The following is a 22461-nucleotide window of genomic DNA, read 5'->3' as shown; positions in this document are numbered from 1 at the left end:
TTGTGTATGTTGTGTTTGTCATATATAGGCTTAGTTTGTTTTTTTTGAGGGAATAGTTTATTTTTTGTTTATGTTTATTTTACTTCCAAAAGATGTATATTGAACTTCATTGTATATCTTTCTTTTTTGGTTATAATATGACTTACTTATCCAAAAAAAAAAAAAGATCAATTTAATTTTTTACATAAATAATGTATACAAACAACCTTACAAAATGAACAATATCCTCTAATGAACAAATTGAACAAAAATCATAGCGAAATATATTTTTACAAAAATAAGAAAAAAAAACTCCATAAATAAATAATAAAAAAATTCTTTGAGGCGGATATGAAAAAAAGAAAAGAAAAAAAGAAAAAAAAGTGCGGGGAATAAACAAATATTACTTACAGAAATCAGGGAGATCTTTTGAGAAATTTGGAAAGAAAGACAGACGATTCACATCTCACCGCCATCTCCCTCTCTCTCTCTCTCTCCATCATCGATTCCGGTGCTTTCAATTAGGGTTTGTTCTTCTCGCAATTAGGCTCTTGGTTGCCTGTGATCGCAAATTTTGTTCAGAATTTATTCGATTAACTGCGATTTTATGCCATCATTTTGTCGTTGAAGATTCGATTCGCGGAGTGTTCGTTGTTTTTCTAGGCAAGAATTTGATAATATTGTTATTGAAATTGCTAGGGTTTGGTGGTGAATTATTGGTGGTGGTATGTTGTGGTTGATTTTGATAATGTGTGTTTAATTTGTAGATTTTGGGTTTAGAGCTGGAGATTAGGGTGGAGCAATATGACGCTGAATGAGCGAGAGACCATTGACTTTGAACAGGGATGGGAGTTTATGGAGAAAGGGATTACAAAGCTGAAGAACATTCTAGAAGGATTGCCCGAGCCGCCGTTCAGCGGCGAGGACTACGTGATGCTTTATACGTATGCTTTGTCTTCTTTTCGATATTTATTTATTTGCTTTTACAAGCAAGGTTTTGTCTTTGAAATTGTTGTTATTTTTAACTATGTATACAGAATCATCTATAATATGTGCAAGGCCCCTCATGATTACTCTCAGCAGTTGTATGACAAGTACCGGGAGTCTTTTGAAGAGTACATTACATCTACGGTATGAAAGATTCATTCATTTGATCTATTTATACTCTTTTTTTTTTTTTTGCAAAAATCTGCACATATACAATTCAATGATGTTGCACATACTATTACATTACATATCATTTATATAAATTTAAATTCCAACTGATAGAGATAATGTTATCGTTCCCGTAATTTGTATATTGTGGAAAGATTGTGGATGATTAGCGAATTTTTGTTCTGTGCAATACACATGAAGGAGGGTTATAAATTTGACCTTCACTATTTGACATGGTTAGAATGATGGATTATGTATTTTGTATATGATGTTAATAGATGTAGCTTTGACTTGTCTATATGATGGACCAATTAAGGTTTTTATTGTCACATATAATAATTGTTAATCATTTGAACTTGTAGTTTTAGTTCTTTGCAAGTTATCTTACAAATAACATCATTTGCTTGCTTTTCTGTTTCAGGTATTGCCTTCTTTAAGGGAGAAGCATGATGAGTTCATGATGAGAGAGCTTGTGAATAGGTGGTCGAATCATAAAGTGATGGTCAGGTGGCTTTCTAGATTTTTTCATTTTCTTAGTCACTACTTCCTTCCTCGGAGGTCACTTCCAGCACTTAATGATGTCGGACTCACTTGCTTCCAGGATCTGGTATGTCACGCTTGTATCCTATTGTTATCTTGCCATCTTTGTTTCCTTCTTTCTCTTTTTGAACTGCCCTTTCCTTTTACGATATATTGCATTGAAACCCTTTTGGAACATATTTTGATTTCAGGTCTATCGAGAGTTAAATAGTAAAGTAAGGGATGCTGTAATATCTCTGGTATGCCTGAGCCATTGTGTCAACTGTACACCATTATTTCCATCTTTCCTACTCTGGTTAATCAATAGTATCTTCTAAACAGATTGATCAAGAGCGTGAAGGAGAGCAAATTGACCGAGCTTTGTTAAAAAATGTTTTGGATATATTTGTTGAGATCGGAATGGGGCAAATGTATCATTATGAGAATGACTTTGAAGCAGATATGCTGAAAGATACTGCGGCTTATTATTCTCGAAAGGCTTCAAACTGGATCTTGGAAGATTCCTGTCCAAATTATATGTTGAAAGTAAACATCTATTCATTTTATTTTTTTCTTGTTAAGGTCAGATATATTTGTTTGATAATCCTATATGATTTCTAAAAAATCCTTTTGTAACTCTAGGCTGAGGAGTGTTTGAAACGAGAGAAGGATAGGGTTGCTCATTACCTACATTCTAGTAGCGAGCTGAAGTTGCTTGAGGTTTGTTCTTCCTCTTGTAAAGGCATACTAAATTTCTTTCCACCCAATAATAATTAGTTTTTTAATGGTCACTTCTTTTTTTATTTATTTTGAGGCCAATTTTGAAGATATACACTTTTGCTGTTATAATTATGGTTCATTTTGTCTTCCTATAGAAAGTTCAACATGAATTGTTGTCTGTTTATGAAACCTAATTGCTCGAGAACGAGCACTCTGGATGTCATGCGTTGCTTAGGGATGACAAGGTAGTCATTTGGACCATTTTTTTTATCAGACTTGGACTGTGTTATTATTCAAGCCTTCTTGCTGTTATTTCAGTTGCAATAAAGTTTATTTTTCCTGTTCTCTTGTAGGTAGAGGATTTATCAAGGATGTATAGGCTCTTTTCCAAAATAGGTTTAGATCCGGTTTCTAGTATATTTAAACAGGTTTTTGTCTTTAACTTGCAGTACATTGTTCTGTAAAGAATGTAGCATTGTGCCTCTGGTATTATTTGTTTATTCCCCTTATTTATTTTGAAGTTTGGCTGGGTTTTTCTTTATGCAGCATGTTACTGCTGAAGTTACAGCATTGGTTAAACAAGCGGAAGATGCAGCCAGCAATAAGAAGGTGATGAAATCTTGATTGTGTTATTTCAGATCCCATAGTCTTTGTTCTATTTGTCTTCTGAGGAGGTGCATTTCACAAGGCTCATGATTGATCTGCCATTACATTGGACTTGGTTAACAAGTTATCTACTCTTTTTTTTTCTTTTTTTCTTTTTTTTTTTTTTTTTTTTTTTTTTTTTTGCTGAAGGAAATTGAATTTGGATTTTAATTAAATGAATGGCAATGTACAAAATTTAGCACTACATTTGACTTTGGGGGTACAAATAATTGTTTGATGTGGTGGCATCATTGACCAAGGTTGTTCACTTAAATTTTTTCTTTCTTTTCCTTTTTTTATTTTATTTCCCCTTTTCTGGGTGGAAAGAACATATCTACTCTTGTATGTCTTAGTGATAATCTTTTCTAATTTTATTTCTGGTTCTAATGCTAAGAAGTGTCCTTGTACAGGCAGATAAGAAAGATGTGCTTGGTCTGCCAGAACAGGTAATGTCAAATTCTTATAGTACTTCACTTCTGGGATTTGTCAATGGATTCTTGGTATGGGAACTGACTAACCTGTGGGGTCTTTAGGTTTTTGTTAGAAAAGTTATCGAGCTTCTTCATGCCAAGTACATGGCGTACGTAAGTAACTATTTTATGAACCCTACTCTTTTCCACGAGGTTTGTATTAAACAATTGCTGCATAGTTGTGGTTTCCTTCCTATTATTCATGTATTAAAATCTCCCTTGTTTGTCTTAGGCACTCAAAGAGGCTTTTGAAGTCTTCTGTAACAAAGGTGTTGGTGGAAGCTCGAGTGCAGAACTTCTAGCCACATTTTGTGATAATATTCTCAAGAAAGGTGGGAGTGAGAAATTGAGTGATGAAGCCATTGAGGAAACACTTGAGAAGGTATGCTTCTATCTTTCATAGCATTTGCTTTGACTTATTGTTGAGAATGAGATACAAACAGTTGCAATTGGATTTCTTTTTATTCTACAGGTAGTAAAGCTCCTTGCTTATATTAGTGATAAAGATCTGTTCGCTGAATTCTACCGGTAATTTTATTTAATTTTTTGTTGGTTTTCAGGTGATTTCAGAATATTGTGATTGGATGATTCATAGATACTTATTTTTTGTTGCAATGACTGGCAGAAAAAAGCTTGCTCGACGCTTACTTTTTGACAAGAGCGCCAATGATGAGCATGAGAGAAGTATCCTGACAAAGCTGAAGCAGCAATGTGGTGGTCAGTTCACATCAAAGATGGAGGGAATGGTAAGTTGTCTACAACCCGTATTAATTTGCAAGCCATGCTTTAATATAGTTTTGGGATACTGGCAGATATAATTGTTTTCTTGCTTTGCTGTTTTCCAGGTCACAGATTTGACTTTGGCAAGGGAAATCAAACTAACTTTGAAGAGTACCTCAAAACCAATCCAAATGCAAGTCCTGGGATTGACCTGACTGTTACTGTCCTGACTACTGGCTTTTGGCCTAGTTACAAGTCTTTTGACCTCAACCTCCCAGCAGAAATGGTAATGCTTGTAGATTGTTATTCGCACATAGATTGAAATTTTGAAATTGTTTCTTTTAATGTGAATTTATGTCATATACTGTGTTGCTGAACATTCCCACTGATGTCATTCTATTTATTCACTTCTGCTCTAGGTTAAGTGTGTGGAAGTTTTCAGAGAATTCTATCAAACAAAAACAAAATGCAGAAAACTTACATGGATTTATTCATTGTGTACTTGTAACATCAATGGAAAATTTGAACCCAAAACTATGGAGCTCATCGTGACAACCTACCAGGTATTTTGTTAAAGAAACTTATTTTAATCTAATGCATGGATTTATGATTCTTAACGCAGAGGTTTGAGCTTTAGCATTTCATCCATACAGGCTTCTGTGCTGCTGCTTTTTAATGCCTCAAACAGATTGAGTTATCAGGAAATCATGACTCAATTAAACTTGACACATGATGATGTTGTTAGGCTGCTCCATTCTCTTTCATGTGCAAAGTATAAGATTCTTAACAAAGAACCAAACAACAAAACAATCTCTCCAACAGATCACTTTGAGTTCAACTCTAAGTTCACCGACAAGATGAGAAGGATTAAGGTGTTGACATTGTTTTTCGTTTTGACCTCAATATGTCATGTAAGTTTCTGTTTCCGTTTCCTTTTACTGATTTTATGATTGGGATGCAAAAATGCTTCAAAATGTAGATTTCTCTCCCTCCTGTGGATGAGAAGAAAAAGGTAATTGAAGATGTTAACAAGGATAGACAGTATGCTATTGATGCTTCAATTGTGCGTATCATGAAGAGTCGGAAAGGTTTGGGCCACCAGCAGTTGGTTATGGGGTGTGTTGAGCAGTTGGGTCGTATGTTCAAGGTATCTTCAAAGTTACAGCATTTTATTTTCACCTATTTTCTTTTTATCCAATTCATTTCCTAGTTCAATGTTGTTTACAAAACTGTGAATACGCAGCCTGATTTCAAAGCAATCAAGAAGAGGATCGAAGATCTGATCACATGGGACTATCTGGAAAGAGACAAGGACAACCCAAACCTGTTCAGGTACTTAGCATGATTTCACTCGACTGATAGTGTGGATGACTAGGAAGCACGGATACGGATACGGGATACGGGTACGATACGACAAAATTCGAAAAAATAGGATACGGATACGGCGGGGATACGTTCATAAAAAATATTTTGTTTACAATTTTTAGTAATGTATCATACATAAAAATAAAACTTCAACAATTTTTAGTAATGTAGCATACCTAAAAATAAAACTTAAAACAAAAGACAACTTGATAAAAAAAAGAAAGATTCCTATGAAGCTAAGAGTCTTCAAGGTCAATAGCTTCAACTTGTTCCCCTTCATCAGTGAATATCACAGCTTCCATATCTGGTTCATCAAGAGAAAGACTTGCAATTTCAAGTAAGCCTGCACCCTCCAATGAATCAAAAACATCTCCACAACATCTCATAACTTGGATTCTCCTTCAATGTACTGTTGACTTCTCCTTGATAGGAGACGAAGATTGTTGTGCACAAAAATCAAATCTTTAGCCCGTTGTGGTGTCATTTTGTTTCTTTTCATGGAGTGAATAAAGGAGTAGGTGGTCCAATTCCTTTCACAGCATGATGAGGAACATGGCTGGCCAAGCAATTTTAATGCCAAAGATTGAAGCATAGGAGCAGGAGATCCATGTGTAAACCACCAAATAAGTGGATCCAATACTCCTCTATCAATCTTTGAGTCAAAATCTCCAAACATATCCAAACCTCCTGAAAACTTGGCATATTCCACATTTACAACCCTTCTCTCCTCTAAATTTGGAAAGTATTTCTTAAAGCACTTGTTTGTTATACTTAAAATTTCTTCATCCCTATGAGGAGGGACACGATTGGGATTTTTATCAAGCCACGTTGAACTACAATACCTAGATTGCAACATAAGAAAGTTTTAAAATTAAATTATATTATTCATATTAAAAGACAAATATCAACAAAGAAATGTAATTGGCAAGAGTATGAATTAAGCTATTACCTCAGATTCAAAGAATGAGCAAGGCAATGAAGAGGAGTGTTACTTTTGGCCCACCTCTCAACTAGTATATTGTGCACAACGGAATAAAAGATTGATTCCTCATGATCTAGCTTCCCTTCATGCCTAAAGATGCTTGCCTTCACCTTTTCAATCATGGTGTCTCACATTTCATAGACTAAGTGAAGGCATGGTTTGTCAGTGTCACAAAACCTAAGCATCTCATAGATAGGCAATGTAAAAAACAATGTAATCAATCTTATCCCGTCACACATTATTTAATAATTTTTCCTTCACAGATGCTGCTTTCCCAACATCGTCTTCTTTGTAAGAAACCCACTGGTCACTAATAACCATTGATTGGAGGCCACGCTTTATAAGTTTAAACCTTTTGAGCATGACAATGGCAAATGTGAAACGTGTGTCTGCAATAGCAAGCAACTTCAAGGGTACGAATTCATTGAAAATAGCTAGCCGCATGGAATGGTTCATGATGAAGTTTTTGATAAACATCACATCATCAACACAAAGTGTGATCCAGTGACATTCATCATAAGCAAAAGCAGTACTCCTGTTTCCTTTGGAGCACAAATGTTCTTAAGAGCAAGATTCAATGTGTGAACTACACATGGTGTCCAAAAGATATTTGGGTACTTACTTTCAATGAGTAAACCAGCTGCACTACACACGTGAGCATTAGCTGTAATGACTTGAATGACATTCTGATGTCCAACTTCTTCAATTGCTTGACTAATTAAGTTGGAAATAAAAAACTTGTCTTTATGCTCACCTTCACAATTAACAGCTTTCAAGAACATTGCCCCAGCTTCTGCTGCTCCCATAAAATTAATTAGGGGAGTCACTTTTTTAATTGGGTAGAAGGTGGTAAAGGAATTTTTTTAGGCATAGCCATCTTTAATCTTTTCTCAGCTTCTTCAATTTTCCTTTGCATTTCAGCAAGGTGTTGCGGAGTCAGTTTGGGGTACACTCTAATCCCATTGCCAGAAAGTTTTAACAAATGTGCCTTGACCCTAAAGAATGACCCTTTGTACTCATTTTGACAGTAATTGCATTTAAACCTATATTACCACATCTTTCTTCCATTTTTTCTAGTTTTGTAACATAACACCAAAGAGGAGCATTATCATCCTCTTCCATTGGTGTACCACTTGTTGAACCTAAACTTCCCGTACCCGAACTCATTTGTTAAAAATTATGGTAAACAAATAAAACAAAACATTAATGTAGCATCACCCATAACAATCATAATGCATCACCCATAGCAAAAAATTCATCAATTCAATTAAATTTCAACAATATAGGATCACCCATAACAACCATAATGCAATTCAATCCCTTAATTTGAATGAGGAAAAAATTGACAAGGTTCATTTATTTATCAATAAGTTTATTTATTTATTGATGGCCAAGATTAAGTTTACAAAGTTTATAATTTTATAACTTTTCAAAGTTTATTTTTAATGAGTTTATTTATTTATTTATTGATAAGTTTTTTTACCTTATTTGACTTATTTTGTTTTATGAGGATTCAGGTAATACCGAATACATATATAAGGTTTTTTTTTATTTATTTTTATTTTTTATCTTAGTTGATTTATTTTATTTTATTTACAGAGTATACATATAAAAAATAAAAAATAATAAAAATAAATATGCAAAACAAACGACATAGATAAAAGGGAGAGGGAGAGGGAGAGGGAGAGAGAGATCGATCAAGAGGGGGGGAGATGAGATCGAGATCTGTCCATCTCCACCCAGACCAGATAGATCGAGTGAGAGGGAGAGGGAGAGGGAGAGAGAGAGAGTTCGTGAGATCGAGCGAGAGGCAGACAGAGAGGGAGCGAAAGGGAGAGAGAGGGACAAACCTGATCGACGACCGTGGAGCTCCTGTTCGCAAACCTGATCGACGATCGTCGAGCTACTGTTCGAGACGAGAGACAACGACGAACTCCTCCTCCTCCTTCGCGGCTGCTGTTCGACCTAGGTCAGGTAAGTGTGGTTGATTTTTTTTTTTTTTTTTGTGTTTTATTTTATCTTATTTTCATATTTTATACTTTGACCCCATTTTAAGTTTTTTAAATTATTTTTTTGCCCCGCCGTATCCATACCGTATCCTTGCGTATCTTAGATGTATCCGAAATTCAAATTTTTTTTAAAAAAATTGGATACTTTATTTCCCGTATCTAATACGTATCTCGCCGTATCGGGCGCGTATCTGTATCCGATACGTATCCGATACACGTACGGGAGCCATTTCGGTGTATCCGTGCTTCATAGGTGGATGAACTTGGCTTTGCATTGGTGCTGCAAGCAGCAACAAAAGCTGATCAGATCGTGGTGGTGAAGTTGAGCTCACAAACTACTCTAAATCTTGCCACTATCTGAGTGACTCCTTTTGAAGATTGCCTAAGCCCCGGAGCTCGAGACACATTTTCCCCCCTGAAGCCTGGCGATGACAGTAAGTAAAATTGCCGGTTTATTGGGGGAAAAGTTGTAGTTGAAAGTTGTGTTTCAATGCACCGGTGAGATGATCCAGCTTCTCTTATGGGCTGATAAGTGCAATCCTCACTACTGTGGTGTACTTGTTCTTTGGTTATGTCAGATTACTTGCTCATGTAAGAAGAGATTGTAATTTATTCTGTTAAGCTTTCTAGTGCACAGCTGTTGCCATCCGGTTTCTTACCATTGTATTATTGCAGTCCATGTTTCAATTTACGCTTGCTCTCTCTCTCTCTCTCTCTCTCTCTCTCTCTCTCTCTCATCCCAAAATACACAAAACAATTAGAGTGTTTGAATGTTTAATTTATGGAGACTTTGTAGACTGATCATGATATGGTTAAACATGAGTGATAAATGATGCATGCTTTTATCAATGCTGGTATGGTTGCTCCGAATGTGTGTTTGGATCTTGAATTTGGATGGAGATTTGTGAAGGAAAAAGGAAAAGAAAATGAAAATTCTTATTTTTCTACTTATTTAAATTATTTTTTTTTAATGTTTTAATAATTCTTATGGATGACATAATTATTAAAATATTCTTAATAATAATATTCACATTAACAATGTGAATGTTTTGTGATGTAAATATTCACACTATTAATATGAACATCTACACTGTAAAATATAAATATTTATATTATCAAATTGTCAAGCATTAATTTTTTTTTTTAAGAGTAAGTTTTTTTTTATAAAATATTTTAAATATAAAAATTAATTTTTAGTCAATTAAATGTTTAAATAATAGAACTTATTAAAATATAAAAATATATTAAGTATTTGAAAAAAAAACATCTTAATAAATTCTCCGAAAAGAAATTTAGAAAATAGATGCGAGGGATAATAGGTGTAGGTTACTCTTTCTCTCTCTGTTGCGTATATTATTTTGTTTTATTTTTACTACAGTTTTTAATGCCCATGTAGTTTTTGAGTGCCTTCTCCAAACGACCATGCTAGGTAGCTCGAAATCGCGGCTCGGAATCGCGGCTCGACACCAAAACGACGTCGTTTTGGTGTCGAATTTTTTTTTTTTTTTCTTTCTTTCTTCCCTGGTTTTGTTACAGAACGAAGAAGAAGAAGAAGGGAGAAGAAGAGAAGGGAGGAGGAGGAGGAGGAGGAGGAGGAGGAGGAGGAGGAGGGAGGGGAGGGGGCCATAAAAACCGGTTGGAGGAGGAGGGGAGGCTGGGCAGCTGACGGTGGTGCTGCGACGTCGGCGGGGCTGGGCGAGGCGACGGTCTGCTGCGACGATCGGCGACGACCCACGGCGACAAGCCCTCTCCTCTCTCTTTCTCCCTCTCTTCTCCTCTTTCCTCTCTTTCTCCCCTCTTCTTCCATTTTCGAGCCATTTCGAGCTCGACCCTTTCGAGCTACGAGACATTTTCGCTTCTCCAAATTCAAATTCTCTCTCTCCATTTCCCTCTCCAACTTATTAACTTTTCTCTGATTATTACAGGCTAGGTTTCTTATACTAAGATTTGATTGGTTGTTGCCACCTTGTTTTCCTATATTATTATTATTATTATTGGGTTTTTATTTTTTATATGGTGAGTCATTTTTTTTTTTGACAAGAACCTTGATAAGATAGGGTCAAATAGGCAAAAATTATTCAATAATTTATGATTATCAATTCTAATCCTGATTACATAAGAAAAACTAAGATGCAAAGTAACTTTTCACCTCTTCAAAAAGGTGAAACATTTGATTTTACTTGTTCGTGATGGTCTTAAACCGCCAAATAATTACTTACTCTTATATCATTTAAATTTAACACTAAGAGTTGAACTTAGACATCAAATGGTGACTCTACATGTATACTATATTTATGTAACTATTGAGAGTCAAGATATTATACAAAATGTGAATATTCTATCAAAAAGTGGCAAATATATTTTTTTTTATTAGCAATATTATATACTTAGAAAAATTATTTTAAAATGTACTCAACAAAAAGAATCAATGGCCTACATGTGATCCACATTTAACTAATTTTAAATGTACATCACTTTTCCTTTCAGAGTAAAATTTTAGATAAATTTTCATGATCCATAATATTTTTTATTTTCTTATATTTCTTATTTGCATATATGACATGTTTGGAAGGTAGTGAGAGCATATTTGTTTTGAGGGATAAGGGTGTGGGATTGGACTATTAGTCCCACCAGACTAATAGTCCATTGTTTGTTTGCAAAATTTTGCTCCGGACTAATAGTTCTTCCGGACTATTAGTCCCACAAATATGGGACTATTCTATCCCATGGAGGGGTGTGGGATAGAAATCATGGGATTGGTATCCCATGGGATTATTTGGTGAAATGTCCATTTTACCCTCCATACTATTATTTAGTAAACAATTAGAAAGGGTAAAATAGTCTTTTGAACATTTATAAATTATTTTTTTAGTGTTGTTAATTTAAAATTATATATTAAATAAAAAAATTAAATTATAAATTATAAATTTAATTTAATTAAAAATAATAAATTAAAAATTATGGCCTTATAAATTAATTTTTTTTAGTGTTGTTAAAAAATTAAATTTACATATTTCTCTAAAATTATTTTTTTAGTGTTGTTAATTTAAAATTATATATTAAATAAAAATTATAAATTATAAATTAAATTTATTTAAAAATAATAAATTATAAATTATGACCTTATAAATTAAATTTTTTTAGTGTTGTTGAAAATTTAATTTATATATTAAATAAAATTATTTTTTTATTGTTGTTAATTTAAAATTATATATTAAATAAAAAATATAAATTATAAATTATAAATTTAATTTAATTGAAAATAATAAATTAAAAATTATGGCCTTATAAATTAAATTTTTTTAGTGTTGTTAAATTATAAATTATAGATTACAAATTTAAAATTATATATTAAATAAAAATTATAAATTACAAGGATAAAATAGTCTTTTGAACATTTATCCTTATCCAGTCCGTCTAACCAAATGTTGGATTCATTAAAAATAGTCCAATCCAGACATCTAATCCCATGACTAAACAAACATAGGATACAAATCCAGTCCAACCAAATAGTCCGGGGACAATGTATCTCGGGACTAACAGTCCGATGGATTACAATCCCCTTTATCCAGTCCGTCCAAACAAGATTTTGTGGCATTTCCCAACTGTACATAAAAAATAAAAAATAGAAACATGTGAAAAAGAAAAGGGTTGAAAGCAAGATTCAATGGATTTGTTGTGTAAGCAAGCAAAGCAAAGCATAGCGTGCCCAACTCAAATTTGTTGTCAAAATGATTATATATATTTTTTATAGTGAACAAAGCAAAAACAACGGCTCTCTTCACATCCTAGTCTCCATTAAAAAAAATATATATATACCAGACAAAGCAACTTTGTTCCCCATAAGCTCCACAAAAGCAAAAGTTCTCTCTTTGAATGGTTCAAATTTCTTGAAAAGTTTTCTTCACACTATCATTGTTTTAATTTTTTTTTGAAGTGTTTGGCATATGCAACTAATAAAAGTTTCTCAAGGCCTCTCTCTTCTCTTGGTTTCCCATATGATGAGATCACTCTCCTCAAATGAATCCTAAAAAGAAAAAAAGAAAAATTACCTAAGATGTGGAACAATGGTCCTATGACCTAAGCAAGAGAGGTTTTACGTCCACTTTTCACTCTCTCTCAAAGTTAATCTAATCGTTTATGTTTAGTAAATATCTAATATGTATAGGATAGAAGATTACATCTATTTAAAAATTAATCATAACAAAACTTTGAAAATTACTATAATAAAAAATAAATAATTACAAATAAGTAAAAGGGACAAATAATTACTATTTATATTTTCATGAATTTATAATTACTTACTCTATTTTCTACTGATTTATAATTTTTTTTAGGAGACAAAAAGGGGTTTTTCAAGAGAAAAGTTAGTTTTTAGGTGAAGCTCTCACCACAAGTGTACAATAGTGGTAGCAAAGTGTAGGAACCACATCTATACTAATATATAAAATAAATATCTCTTTCAGTGTAAATGTCACAAAAATAAATTCTCAAGGATATCCTCATAACATAATAACTATTATAAATTATTTTAATTTTCTTCAACAACTTCAAATAATTGTCATAATTATCAAATCTAATTATAAATTATACACAAGTAATGTGTAAACTAGCTGATGAGAGCGGTAAGTGGGCTGTCAAGTTAAATAGAGAGTCAAAAGGGGGCATTTTTTTTTTTTTTTTTTTTTTTTTATTACTCAAACATGGGTTCCAGCACTTGTGTGGGCCCATGGCCCATAGTCAAGACACTGACATGCTATTTCCCCTCGGAAAATATCAAACAACCAAACCAAACCCGGTATTAAGGCTGATTTTGGAAGTCGGTTAAAAGTCACTATTTAGTTTTTAAATTTTTTTTTCTTACAAAAAAAATTTAAAAAGTTAAAAAATAGCTTTTAATCATCTTTCTAAAACACTTTTAAGTCTCATCAAATAAGGTCTACTGTATAAATTTTTATTCTCTACTTTACTCTATCCAAGGCTATTTCGTTAGCCAAATTAAAGAGATTTATATCTCCATTTACTATATTAGTTCACGTCAATCTAGATCTATCTTTTCCCCTAACACTACCATTTACCATCACTATATTACATCTCTTCATTACTGCCTCTATTGGTCTTCGTTTAAGGTTTTGAAAAACGGTTGCGGTGATGTGGTAGCAGTTGCGGGGTGTAAAGGCCGTAGTGTAACGGTTGCGGCAACCGGAACCGTGAGATTTTTTAATGTTTTGCATAATTTGAAGAAAACTTACTGATACGCTCTTTTTTTTTTCGAATCACATTTATTAAGGTTTAAAATAAATTTTAATCAATTTTTGTTAATTTTTAAGTATGATCCAATATATTTCATATTTTTAAATCACTATAAAATGAGTTTTTTACATTTTATTTCAATAGTTAATGGTTTTAAGAATAATTAATTTTAAATGTTTATAAATTATTTTTTATGAATACCTAAACTAACTTAATAAAAAATATTCATAATTATTAAATGAAATGATTATAAAATAAAAATTGTGCCATAAATTTTTTTAAAAAAAGTAATGTAAGATTTTTTCTTTAGGTTTGGATCACCTGTATTTGTTCATTTTTTTTAAAATTTTGTTTTTTTTTTTTTAAGGAAAAAGAAGCTATTTAAAATATTGTAAAAGGGTGTAATGGTATCTAACGGACCGTTACGGTCATTATGGTACCGCTACAGCCGTTACGTAACACCAAAGTAGCCGTTACACATGTGAATTTCTGTCACACCGCTATAACGGCCGTAACGGGTGACGATAACCACCACAATCGTTACGTAATGGCATTGCGTAATGGTTGCGGCCGCTTTTTAAAACCTACTTTTCGTTGTATATGACCAAACCATCTCAATTTATTATTTCTCAATTTATCTTCTATTGATATTATTCCTATCCATTTTTTAATATACTCATTTCTAACTCTAGAGAAAATATAAGATAAATAGAAAAAAAATAAAATTTATAAATTAGTAGAATGCAAATAAGACTTGTCTTAGATTCACTCTCATATCTGCACATATACAAATCCTGAATGCACTATCTAAGACTGGTCTTAGATTCTAACATTATCTCTATTTTAGCAACAAAAATAAAATAAAATAAAATAAAAATGTCCCCTATCTTTAAAAAAAAAAAAATTAATGAATTCAACAAATTTTCTTACTAATTGATTGATGTGTCATACAATAAAGAACTCATTTCAATAATATAGCATGCATCACATTAGCGAGTAAAATTTTTTTATATAATTTATATAACATTACTCTTCTAATAACATCCAAATTGAAATAGGAAAAATAAACTAGTGATGATTTTTTTGGGTGAATTCTAGTATGATGATTTTCTTCTCTTCTCTCATTCTTTCTGAGAAAGTGTTGATGAAATTTGTCCTTAGAAAATATGAGTACCTATGTTGTTGTTCCCATTTGCTGGGGGATTGATGTGGGTGCTGTTAGTCATTAATATATGTCATCCCATCTTCTACTCCGATGTATGTATTCTTTATTGAAGTTTGGCTATGTAATACTTTCAACAATATTATTATAATCAATATTTATATATTAAAAATTATTTATCACTTTAGATCAAATACACTATAGCAATAGAGATTATATAGTTCTAAACCTCTAACTCAACCACTCTACAATGTTATCACTCTCACACTGAAATCCAAAAAATACAATAAATAAACTACTCCAACTAGAAATCTTGGCCTTCTATCTCCAAAAAAAAAATAATTCTTTACAATAAATTTGAGTATACAATACAAATATAACATACCTAGCATTATTGACTAGCAATTTTCCCTGTTTCTTCCACTTGAGCCAATTGCATCAGCATTTCCTTTGTGCTTCTTTCAACTGAAAAACAAATGTTATTTTACTGCCATGGTGAATCTAAGTGGTATGTCTCCGCCAATCAAAATAGCTACCTTATTTCCTTTGCATACCTCACTCCCCCATTGTGTCTTTAAGCTCTGTTTGGTGCTCTAGTTGTCACCACTGTCATGTCATTTCAACCTAGAATCGAAACAAAAACACATGCAAGTTGCATAGCTAGTGCTTTCACACCAATATATATATGAACAACTGAAAACACAAGCATCATTTGTGGGCATCATTTGTGGGCTCTCCTCTCTATCACCACTGAGAAAAGGCTCCTTGGGTAGTGTTGTACACGTAAAATTCATATATAAAAATAATATACAAAATAATGTGTCTTACTTATATTTATTGAAAATGAAAAGAACTCATTGTGGTAGTTCATACGTACGAAACGGTATTATTAGAGACATACAAAACATCACCCCTAAATTCATCTACAATAACACGGTAGGAGGTCGTGTTATAGGTACTTGATTCCTACACAAATCAAAAATTGACATATAACAATTCAAATCATTAGAGTAAATTTAGAGATAAAGTTTTAGAAATATCAGCTACACATCATAAGCTTTTTCCAATATAAAATGTCATCGATACATCATTCTATATAAAACTTATATGTGTTTACCATTTTCTCCTGAACAATGAAAACCCATGATTAGTTTAATTACCAATTTTGTGAAAGATTCTTAAAGAAACAAGTGGTGGAGGTGGTGTTGGGTTCAATCCCATGATTGCGTGTTTTTCTTTCCTTATTAGGAATCTGATGGACAGAACAGTGTAAGTGACATTTCCTTCTGTTTGATGCTTTTCATTAGAGGCTATGAAGCACGGATACTTCAAAAAAAGTGACGTATCCGTATCGGATACTTATCGGATACCGATACTCCTCGGATACTCGCGGATACGTATCGGATACTTCTTAAAAGTATCGGATACTTCTTAATTAATTTTTTATTAATTTTGAAGTATCGGATACTTAATTTTGAAGTATCGGATACTCGAAGTTACATATTACTTATAATATTTTGTTTAGTTCTTTCATAAGAGAAATATAGTGAGAGCTTAAGTAATAGAATTTGTCAAATTGATGTATCCTTGTTGTCTCTCTCACTTCTCTCTCGCTTTCTCACTCTCTCACGTTTCTTCTCTCTGCTCTCATTCTTTTTTTGGTGTTGGCATGCAAGGATGATATTTAATTTGCATTTGCATTTGCATTTGCATTTGCTTTTGCTTTTAGTTTTTGATGTTTTATGAATGTTTGAGCACTTTTAGGTTAATAGGAATCCCTCTCTTTATTTATTAATTTACTTTAAGTTTTATTTTCATGCATATTACATTATTAAAATCACAAACAAAAAAAATTATGAATGTATCCCCGCTGTACCCGTATCATACTTTTTCAAATTTTGACATATCGCCATATCCACATCCCCATATCACCATATTCGTATCCGTGCTTCCTAGGCTATCATTGATGACTTAAAAAAGTATATTTGCTAAAATTTTTATTTAAGAATGGTTTTTTGGCTTTAGCTTTAGCTAAGGTCTTGTGATATTCATTGATGAAGGGGAACAAGTTGAAACTATTGACCTTGAAGACTCTTAGTTTTGTAGGAATCTTTCTTCTTTATCAAGTTGTCTTTTGCTTTAAGTTTTATTTTTATGCATACTACATTACTAAAATTTATTAAAATAATATTTTTTACGAACGTATCCCCGCCGTACCCGTATCCTAGTTTTTCAAATTTTGTCGTATCGCCGTATCGTATCCGTATCCGTATCCGTACTTCCTAAATTAGAGGTGTTGTTTTGATTAAAGTTATCAAAAACACAACAAATTTGATGACAAAAGCATTCACACAAAGACCCCACAACAAGCTTCCATTAATTAATTACATAGATTTGAGTTTACACATAGACAGTACCATCCATATATATATAAATTATATTACTACAAGACCCCAGCTTTGTCAAAATATTCAACTTCTATGGACTGAGGAACTTATATTTTCCATGTCAGTCTATTGAGACAGAGAAACAGAACAATTTAGGAACAGAAGATTAAGTGGATGGATACCCTCCAATCTAACCATTTATGATGAGTTTGTGGGATTAATCTTGGCAAAGTCCAGAGTTCTCTTGCCCTGAAGCTTGTTTGTGACATAGTGCTTGCTGTACTCTCCATGGTTGTACCTTCTGTACCTGCAAGGACTGTTCTCATTCACCAATTCTGGAATTGGGCCAAGCTCTATTTCATAACTTGGAGCGTAGAATGTGGCAATTGAGAGCCTGTCTTTGTCCTTGTGAGTCACTGCTCTGTGTTCCACACTCTTGTATCTCCCATTAGTTAGAACCTGTTGGATTCAAGATCAGAAACACCCAAAATGTTTTTGCCAAAAATAAATTTTAAAATAAAATATATATAAAAAAAAGTCATGTACCCAAAGAAGTGCTCAGAATTTAAATCTGTAGTGCAGATTTAAACTTGGTCATGTAGATTAACCCCATAATGGCTCTGTTTAGTTTGTTATAAATTAGCTACTTTTTGTTTCCACTAAAAAAAAAAAAAAAAAAGTAACAATTGAGGAAAATATTTTTTTTAACAAGATTCACACGCGCTTTCACAGGTGTTTAAAAAACTATAAAAGTAGATAAGGAAAACAATTGCCAAACCAGCCCTAAATTTGATCTACAAATTTTAAATTTTGAGTATTTTTCTGGACACAGCATTGCTGGGAGAAAAAAAAATCACAAAAACAAAAACATTCTGATTTCGTACTTCTATGGTGTCACCAATGTTGACCACAAGTGCATCAGGAATAGGTTGAACAGGCACCCATTTATTGTCTTTGAGTATTTGGAGGCCTACTGGGCTGCCCTTCCTTTCCTGCAGTACTGTGAGGGCACTCCCATCTGAATGAGGGCTTAGACCCATAACCAGGTCTGGTCTAGAACATGGTGGATAGTAGTTCATCCTCACAGCTTGCACTGCCACCCCAAACTTCTCTTCAAAAGTGTCCTTATTCAGCCCAAGGGTAGTAGCTATAAAACTAAGCAACTTTTGGCACAGTCCCCTTATCTCTCTTGAGTATTCCTCCACCGTTTCACTGCAAGAAAACAAAAAAAATAAATGGAAAAAATATCTTGGATGTGTTTGGTAACGTTTACATTTTCAGTTTATATTTACAAAAATTTTATAAACTGGTTTTTGTTTATTTTTTATTTGTTTTTAGAAAAACATAAACTACAAACGCGTTTGGTAATTGACAAAATGTTTTAAAAAATTTAAAAATATAAAAAAAAAAAGTGAAAAATGGCAATGGTGGCAAGTGGCTGCGGAAGACGGTGGTGGAAAGTGGTGACGGTGGGTGGTGAGTAGCTGGTGGCGGGTGAATGGGTGGTAGTGGGTGGGTGGGTGGTAGCGAGTGGGTGGTGGCGGGTGGTGGGTGGTGGTGGTGGTGGCAGGTGGGTGGCGGATGGCGGGTAGTGGTGGGTGGTAGCCGGGTAGGTGACGGGTGGTGGTGGTGGTGCGTGGGTGGGTGACGGTGTCGGGTGGTCGATGGTAGCGAGGGCGTGGTGGTGGTGACGGGTGGTGGCTGGTGGTGACAGATGGGTGGCGGGTGGTGGCGAGTGGGTGGGTGACGGTGGTGGGTGGTAGCGAGTGAGTGGTAATGGTAGTGGTGGCAGCGGGTGGTGGATGGTAGTGGTAGGTGGGTGGCGGATGGCAGATAGTGGTAGGTGTTGGCGGGTAAGTGGCGGGTAGTGGTGGTGGTGGGTGGATGGGTGGGTGACGATGGCGGGTGGTAGGTGGTAGCAAGTGGGTGGTGGCGGTGGTAGGTGATGGGTGGTGGTAGCAGGTGGATGGTGAGTGGGTAGCGGGTGATGGTAGTGGTGGGTGGTTGGTGGTGGCAGGTGATGGATGGTGGTGGCAGGTGGATGGTGAGTGGTGGCGGCAAGTAGGTGGCGGGTGGTGGTAGTGGTGGTGGTAGTGGTGGTGGAGGTGAGGGGTGGGTGGTGGTGGCAAGTGGGTAGCAGGTAGGTGGTGGGTGGTGGTAGCAGGTGGGTGGTGAATGGCGATGACAGGTGGTGGTGGTGGGAGTGGGTGGTGGTGGCGGAAGACGGTAGTGGAAAATAGTGACGGGTGGTGGCTAGTGTTGGGTGATAAAAAAAAAAAAACTGAAAACTCAAAATGAAAACACATTTTCTGTGTTTTCATTTTTTTGCCAAATTTATAAACTGAGATCACTAATTTATAAATTAAAAATTTTACCAAATAAGTTTTTATTTGAGTTTTTAAAATTTTTATAAATATAAATAGAAAACGTATTCTTTGTTTTCACTTCTTAAAAAAAAATTAAATAAAATATTTAAACAACCCACTAAATTGGGAATACTATTTTACTTTTTTTACTCAAAATTGGGTAGCATTAAAAAAAGTTTACACCAATAGTTTCCAAAAAATGCAAATTTTTTATTTTTCCACTTTGGTCCCTAAAATATGCAATCTATTAGACTCTAGTCCCTGTCATCCGCGGGTATTTTGAAAACTTTACAAAAAAATAAAATGTAACAAAATTAAAAAATTGAGGACCAAAACGGAAGAAAGTGCATACTTTGGGGTCCAAAATGCATATTTTAGAAAGCTTGTGTATTTGATCCTTTTGATTTTATTCAAGCTTCATGTCAAATTTCGAAATTATTGCACCTCCCATTATTGATTGCTGATGTTAGGGAGTAAAGTATTATAAACATATCTCATATTTTGAGGACATTAGTGTAAATAACTCAAAAAAGTCATTTAAAAAAATTCAAGAACCTTTTTTGCACAAAAATGAGAAATGATACTAAACGAAAGGTATTTTCAAAATTTTCATTACTTATAATTCCAAGAACAAAAAAACAAAGAAAGCGAAAACACAACCAAATCGGGTCAAAGGATTGTGGACAAACAAACCCATCAATAAATTTTCAAAAAAAAAAAAAAACCCATCAATATAGTACTACCTTACCTAAACTTGGTTGGCTTTGTTGGCCACAGTTTTGGGTTTCTTATGGAGTGGGGCTCCACTCCAAGTGCAAACATGTTGCACCAGTCAAGCTTCTGGTTCTCTGAGAACACAAAAGCTTGTCCATATCCCTGAATTGTCCCTGGCGCCATTGGATACTTCTGTTTCTCCTCCAAAGGCATCATAAAGAAATCCATGGACACCTTCTCTAGCCTCTCAAGCAAACCCGGATCGATCCCATGGTTTATCACCTACCCATTTCCACAAACAGTTAAAATTCATTAGTTTCCATCACCATAATCAATCTCAGCATTACTATGCTTTGTACCCAAAAAAAAAAAAAAAAAAAAAAAAGTGAAAATCAATCACACAAAAAATAAAAGCACCATAAATAGATTTACATAATTCTACAAGATTCTCTACATCCACGGCTTAGAAAGAGGTATAATGCCACCGCATGTGAAAACAGTAATATATATGTTAGGGTTTACATTAACAGATTACCATAATCAATATGCGAACAATTATATAAAAAAACTCAAGATTTGTGTTTTATAACAAAATAAATTTTCAATTTTGTTCATTTAAATTTAAATTTTTTAATTTCTTTTCAATTTAAACTATTTATTTATTTATTTAAGTAAAATCGACAAAAAAATTATTTTTTTAATCATTAAATTCAACATAATTATTAATAAAATATTTAAAATATAATTTTTTTATTGAGTTTAATAACTAAAACACTTATTTTTTTTTATTAATTTTATTTAATAAAAATAAATAAATAATTTAAATAGAAAATAAATAAAAATTAAAAATTTAAATTGATAAAATTAAAAATTCAGAATTTATTTTATTATAAAGATCAAACTTTAAGGTTTTTTTTATAATTTGCCCCCAAAAAATACCATAAAAATATATATATATATATATATATATATACAAAAATTTACGTATTTCAACAAGGTTCTCAACATGCACCGTTTAAAAAATGTAAAATGCGACTGCATGTGAAAATAACAATAATATATATGTTTGGATTTACATTAACATATTACCGTAATACCTCATTATACAATTTTAATAAATCTCCACCGACTCAATAATTTGATCGGTATATTTCAAATTCTAAATATTTTTTCTTTTTTCTTTTCTGAGTACGTAACATTTTTGTAATCTCAGAGTTTATATGTATGTGTATATATATTTATAAAATACCTGAAAGAATCCCCAATCCTGACAGGCAGTAGCGAGCTTTGAAAGTTGGGTGTTTTGGGTTAGTTTTGATAAATCAACAACAGGTATGGCGGTGAATGATGGTTTTGATGATGGTGATGGAGGAGTGAGTGTGGAGAGTGAAGGGTCTTCGGCTATGTCGCGGATGAACCTCTGAGGAATGGAAGTGAGTTTGGACTTCCTGAGTTCTTGGACATCGTCGATGTGCCCAACATTGATTGGAGATACAAACACTGGAGCCATGGCTATGAAATCAAATTGAGGCTCAAAATTTGAGAAAGATCGAGACAAAAGAGATTACAGCTCTGTTCTGTTTCAGAATTATGGTGGCTATGGCTTTGGGCAGTCTCTGTATTTATAGGGGAAGAAAACTTGTTAATATCATATAATTATTAGGGACAATTAGATGCGAATAATACTTAGAGACCATGAAAAAAAATATACTGATATATATTATGAAAATTTTTCATGTTTTAATTAGTGTGTGATATTTTATTGTATACGTAATCTAAGGGTACAAAATCTTACATGATCATTTTCATGATAATTTTTTTATGATCTCTAGCATTATATGCAGGTAAAAATTGAAAAAAAAAATTATAAATATATGGAGTAGAAGTGTCTACAAATAAAAAATTATGAGAGTGGAAGTGTCACAATTTTTATTTTTATTTTTTTTTGGTCACCTTCCACCAAATCCCCCTAATTATTACATGTAATTTTGAAATATTACGTAATGGTGTTTTGG

General features: G+C 33.4%; 2 protein-coding genes and 1 pseudogene across 3 annotated transcripts; 1 reads left to right on the top strand and 2 right to left on the bottom strand.

Moving 5' to 3' along the window:
- The first annotated feature begins 715 nt into the window (after window positions 1-715).
- On the top strand, window positions 716-5668 carry LOC114295724 (cullin-1-like; annotated as a pseudogene). The gene is made up of 19 exons (XR_014333768.1): window positions 716-923; window positions 1017-1110; window positions 1556-1741; window positions 1866-1913; window positions 1996-2199; window positions 2296-2373; window positions 2529-2618; window positions 2727-2801; window positions 2920-2982; window positions 3429-3464; window positions 3552-3641; window positions 3721-3870; window positions 3961-4016; window positions 4114-4234; window positions 4334-4494; window positions 4628-4771; window positions 4862-5080; window positions 5188-5355; window positions 5452-5668. The product of XR_014333768.1 is annotated as a cullin-1-like (transcript).
- A 141-nt stretch (window positions 5669-5809) lies between these two features.
- On the bottom strand, window positions 5810-7361 carry LOC145793965 (uncharacterized). Its single transcript, XM_082876883.1, has 5 exons — window positions 7178-7361; window positions 6817-7097; window positions 6523-6665; window positions 6111-6415; window positions 5810-5916 (listed from the first exon to the last, which is right to left on the bottom strand). The coding sequence occupies exons 1-5, from the start codon at window positions 7359-7361 to the stop codon at window positions 5810-5812; spliced, it is 1020 nt and encodes a 339-aa protein (XP_082733009.1).
- A 9964-nt stretch (window positions 7362-17325) lies between these two features.
- Window positions 17326-22253, bottom strand: LBO1 (2-oxoglutarate (2OG) and Fe(II)-dependent oxygenase superfamily protein). The gene is made up of 4 exons (XM_028228916.2): window positions 21696-22253; window positions 20481-20728; window positions 18251-18578; window positions 17326-17825 (listed from the first exon to the last, which is right to left on the bottom strand). Exons 1-4 carry the CDS (start codon window positions 21954-21956, stop codon window positions 17565-17567), a joined length of 1098 nt encoding a protein of 365 aa, XP_028084717.2. The 5' UTR covers window positions 21957-22253; the 3' UTR covers window positions 17326-17564.
- Window positions 22254-22461: the final 208 nt, after the last annotated feature.

Source organism: Camellia sinensis, chromosome 6, assembly GCF_055761805.1.
Source record: "Camellia sinensis isolate YWXY chromosome 6, ASM5576180v1, whole genome shotgun sequence".
In the NCBI taxonomy this organism is placed as follows: Eukaryota; Viridiplantae; Streptophyta; class Magnoliopsida; order Ericales; family Theaceae; genus Camellia; species Camellia sinensis.
Note: the sequence above shows the minus strand (reverse complement) of the source record. Positions and strands in the feature narration are given on the sequence as shown.

Bases quoted from the DNA above. Each gene is read 5' to 3' on its own strand.
- LOC145793965 (XM_082876883.1), bottom strand. From the start codon at position 7,361: ATGGGAGCAGCAGAAGCTGGGGCAATGTTCTTGAAAGCTGTTAATTGT. The intron at 7,098-7,177 runs GTAAGTACCCAA...TGTGCTCCAAAG, and splicing joins AGCTGGTTTACTCATTGAAA to GAAACAGGAGTACTGCTTTT. The intron at 5,917-6,110 runs GTGAAAGGAATT...TGGAGGGTGCAG, and splicing joins GCCATGTTCCTCATCATGCT to GCTTACTTGAAATTGCAAGT.
- LBO1 (XM_028228916.2), bottom strand. From the start codon at position 21,956: ATGGCTCCAGTGTTTGTATCTCCAATCAATGTTGGGCACATCGACGAT. The intron at 20,729-21,695 runs GTATTTTATAAA...GGAAATGGGTAG, and splicing joins AGGATTGGGGATTCTTTCAG to GTGATAAACCATGGGATCGA. The intron at 18,579-20,480 runs GTAAGGTAGTAC...GTTTTCTTGCAG, and splicing joins ACAAAGCCAACCAAGTTTAG to TGAAACGGTGGAGGAATACT.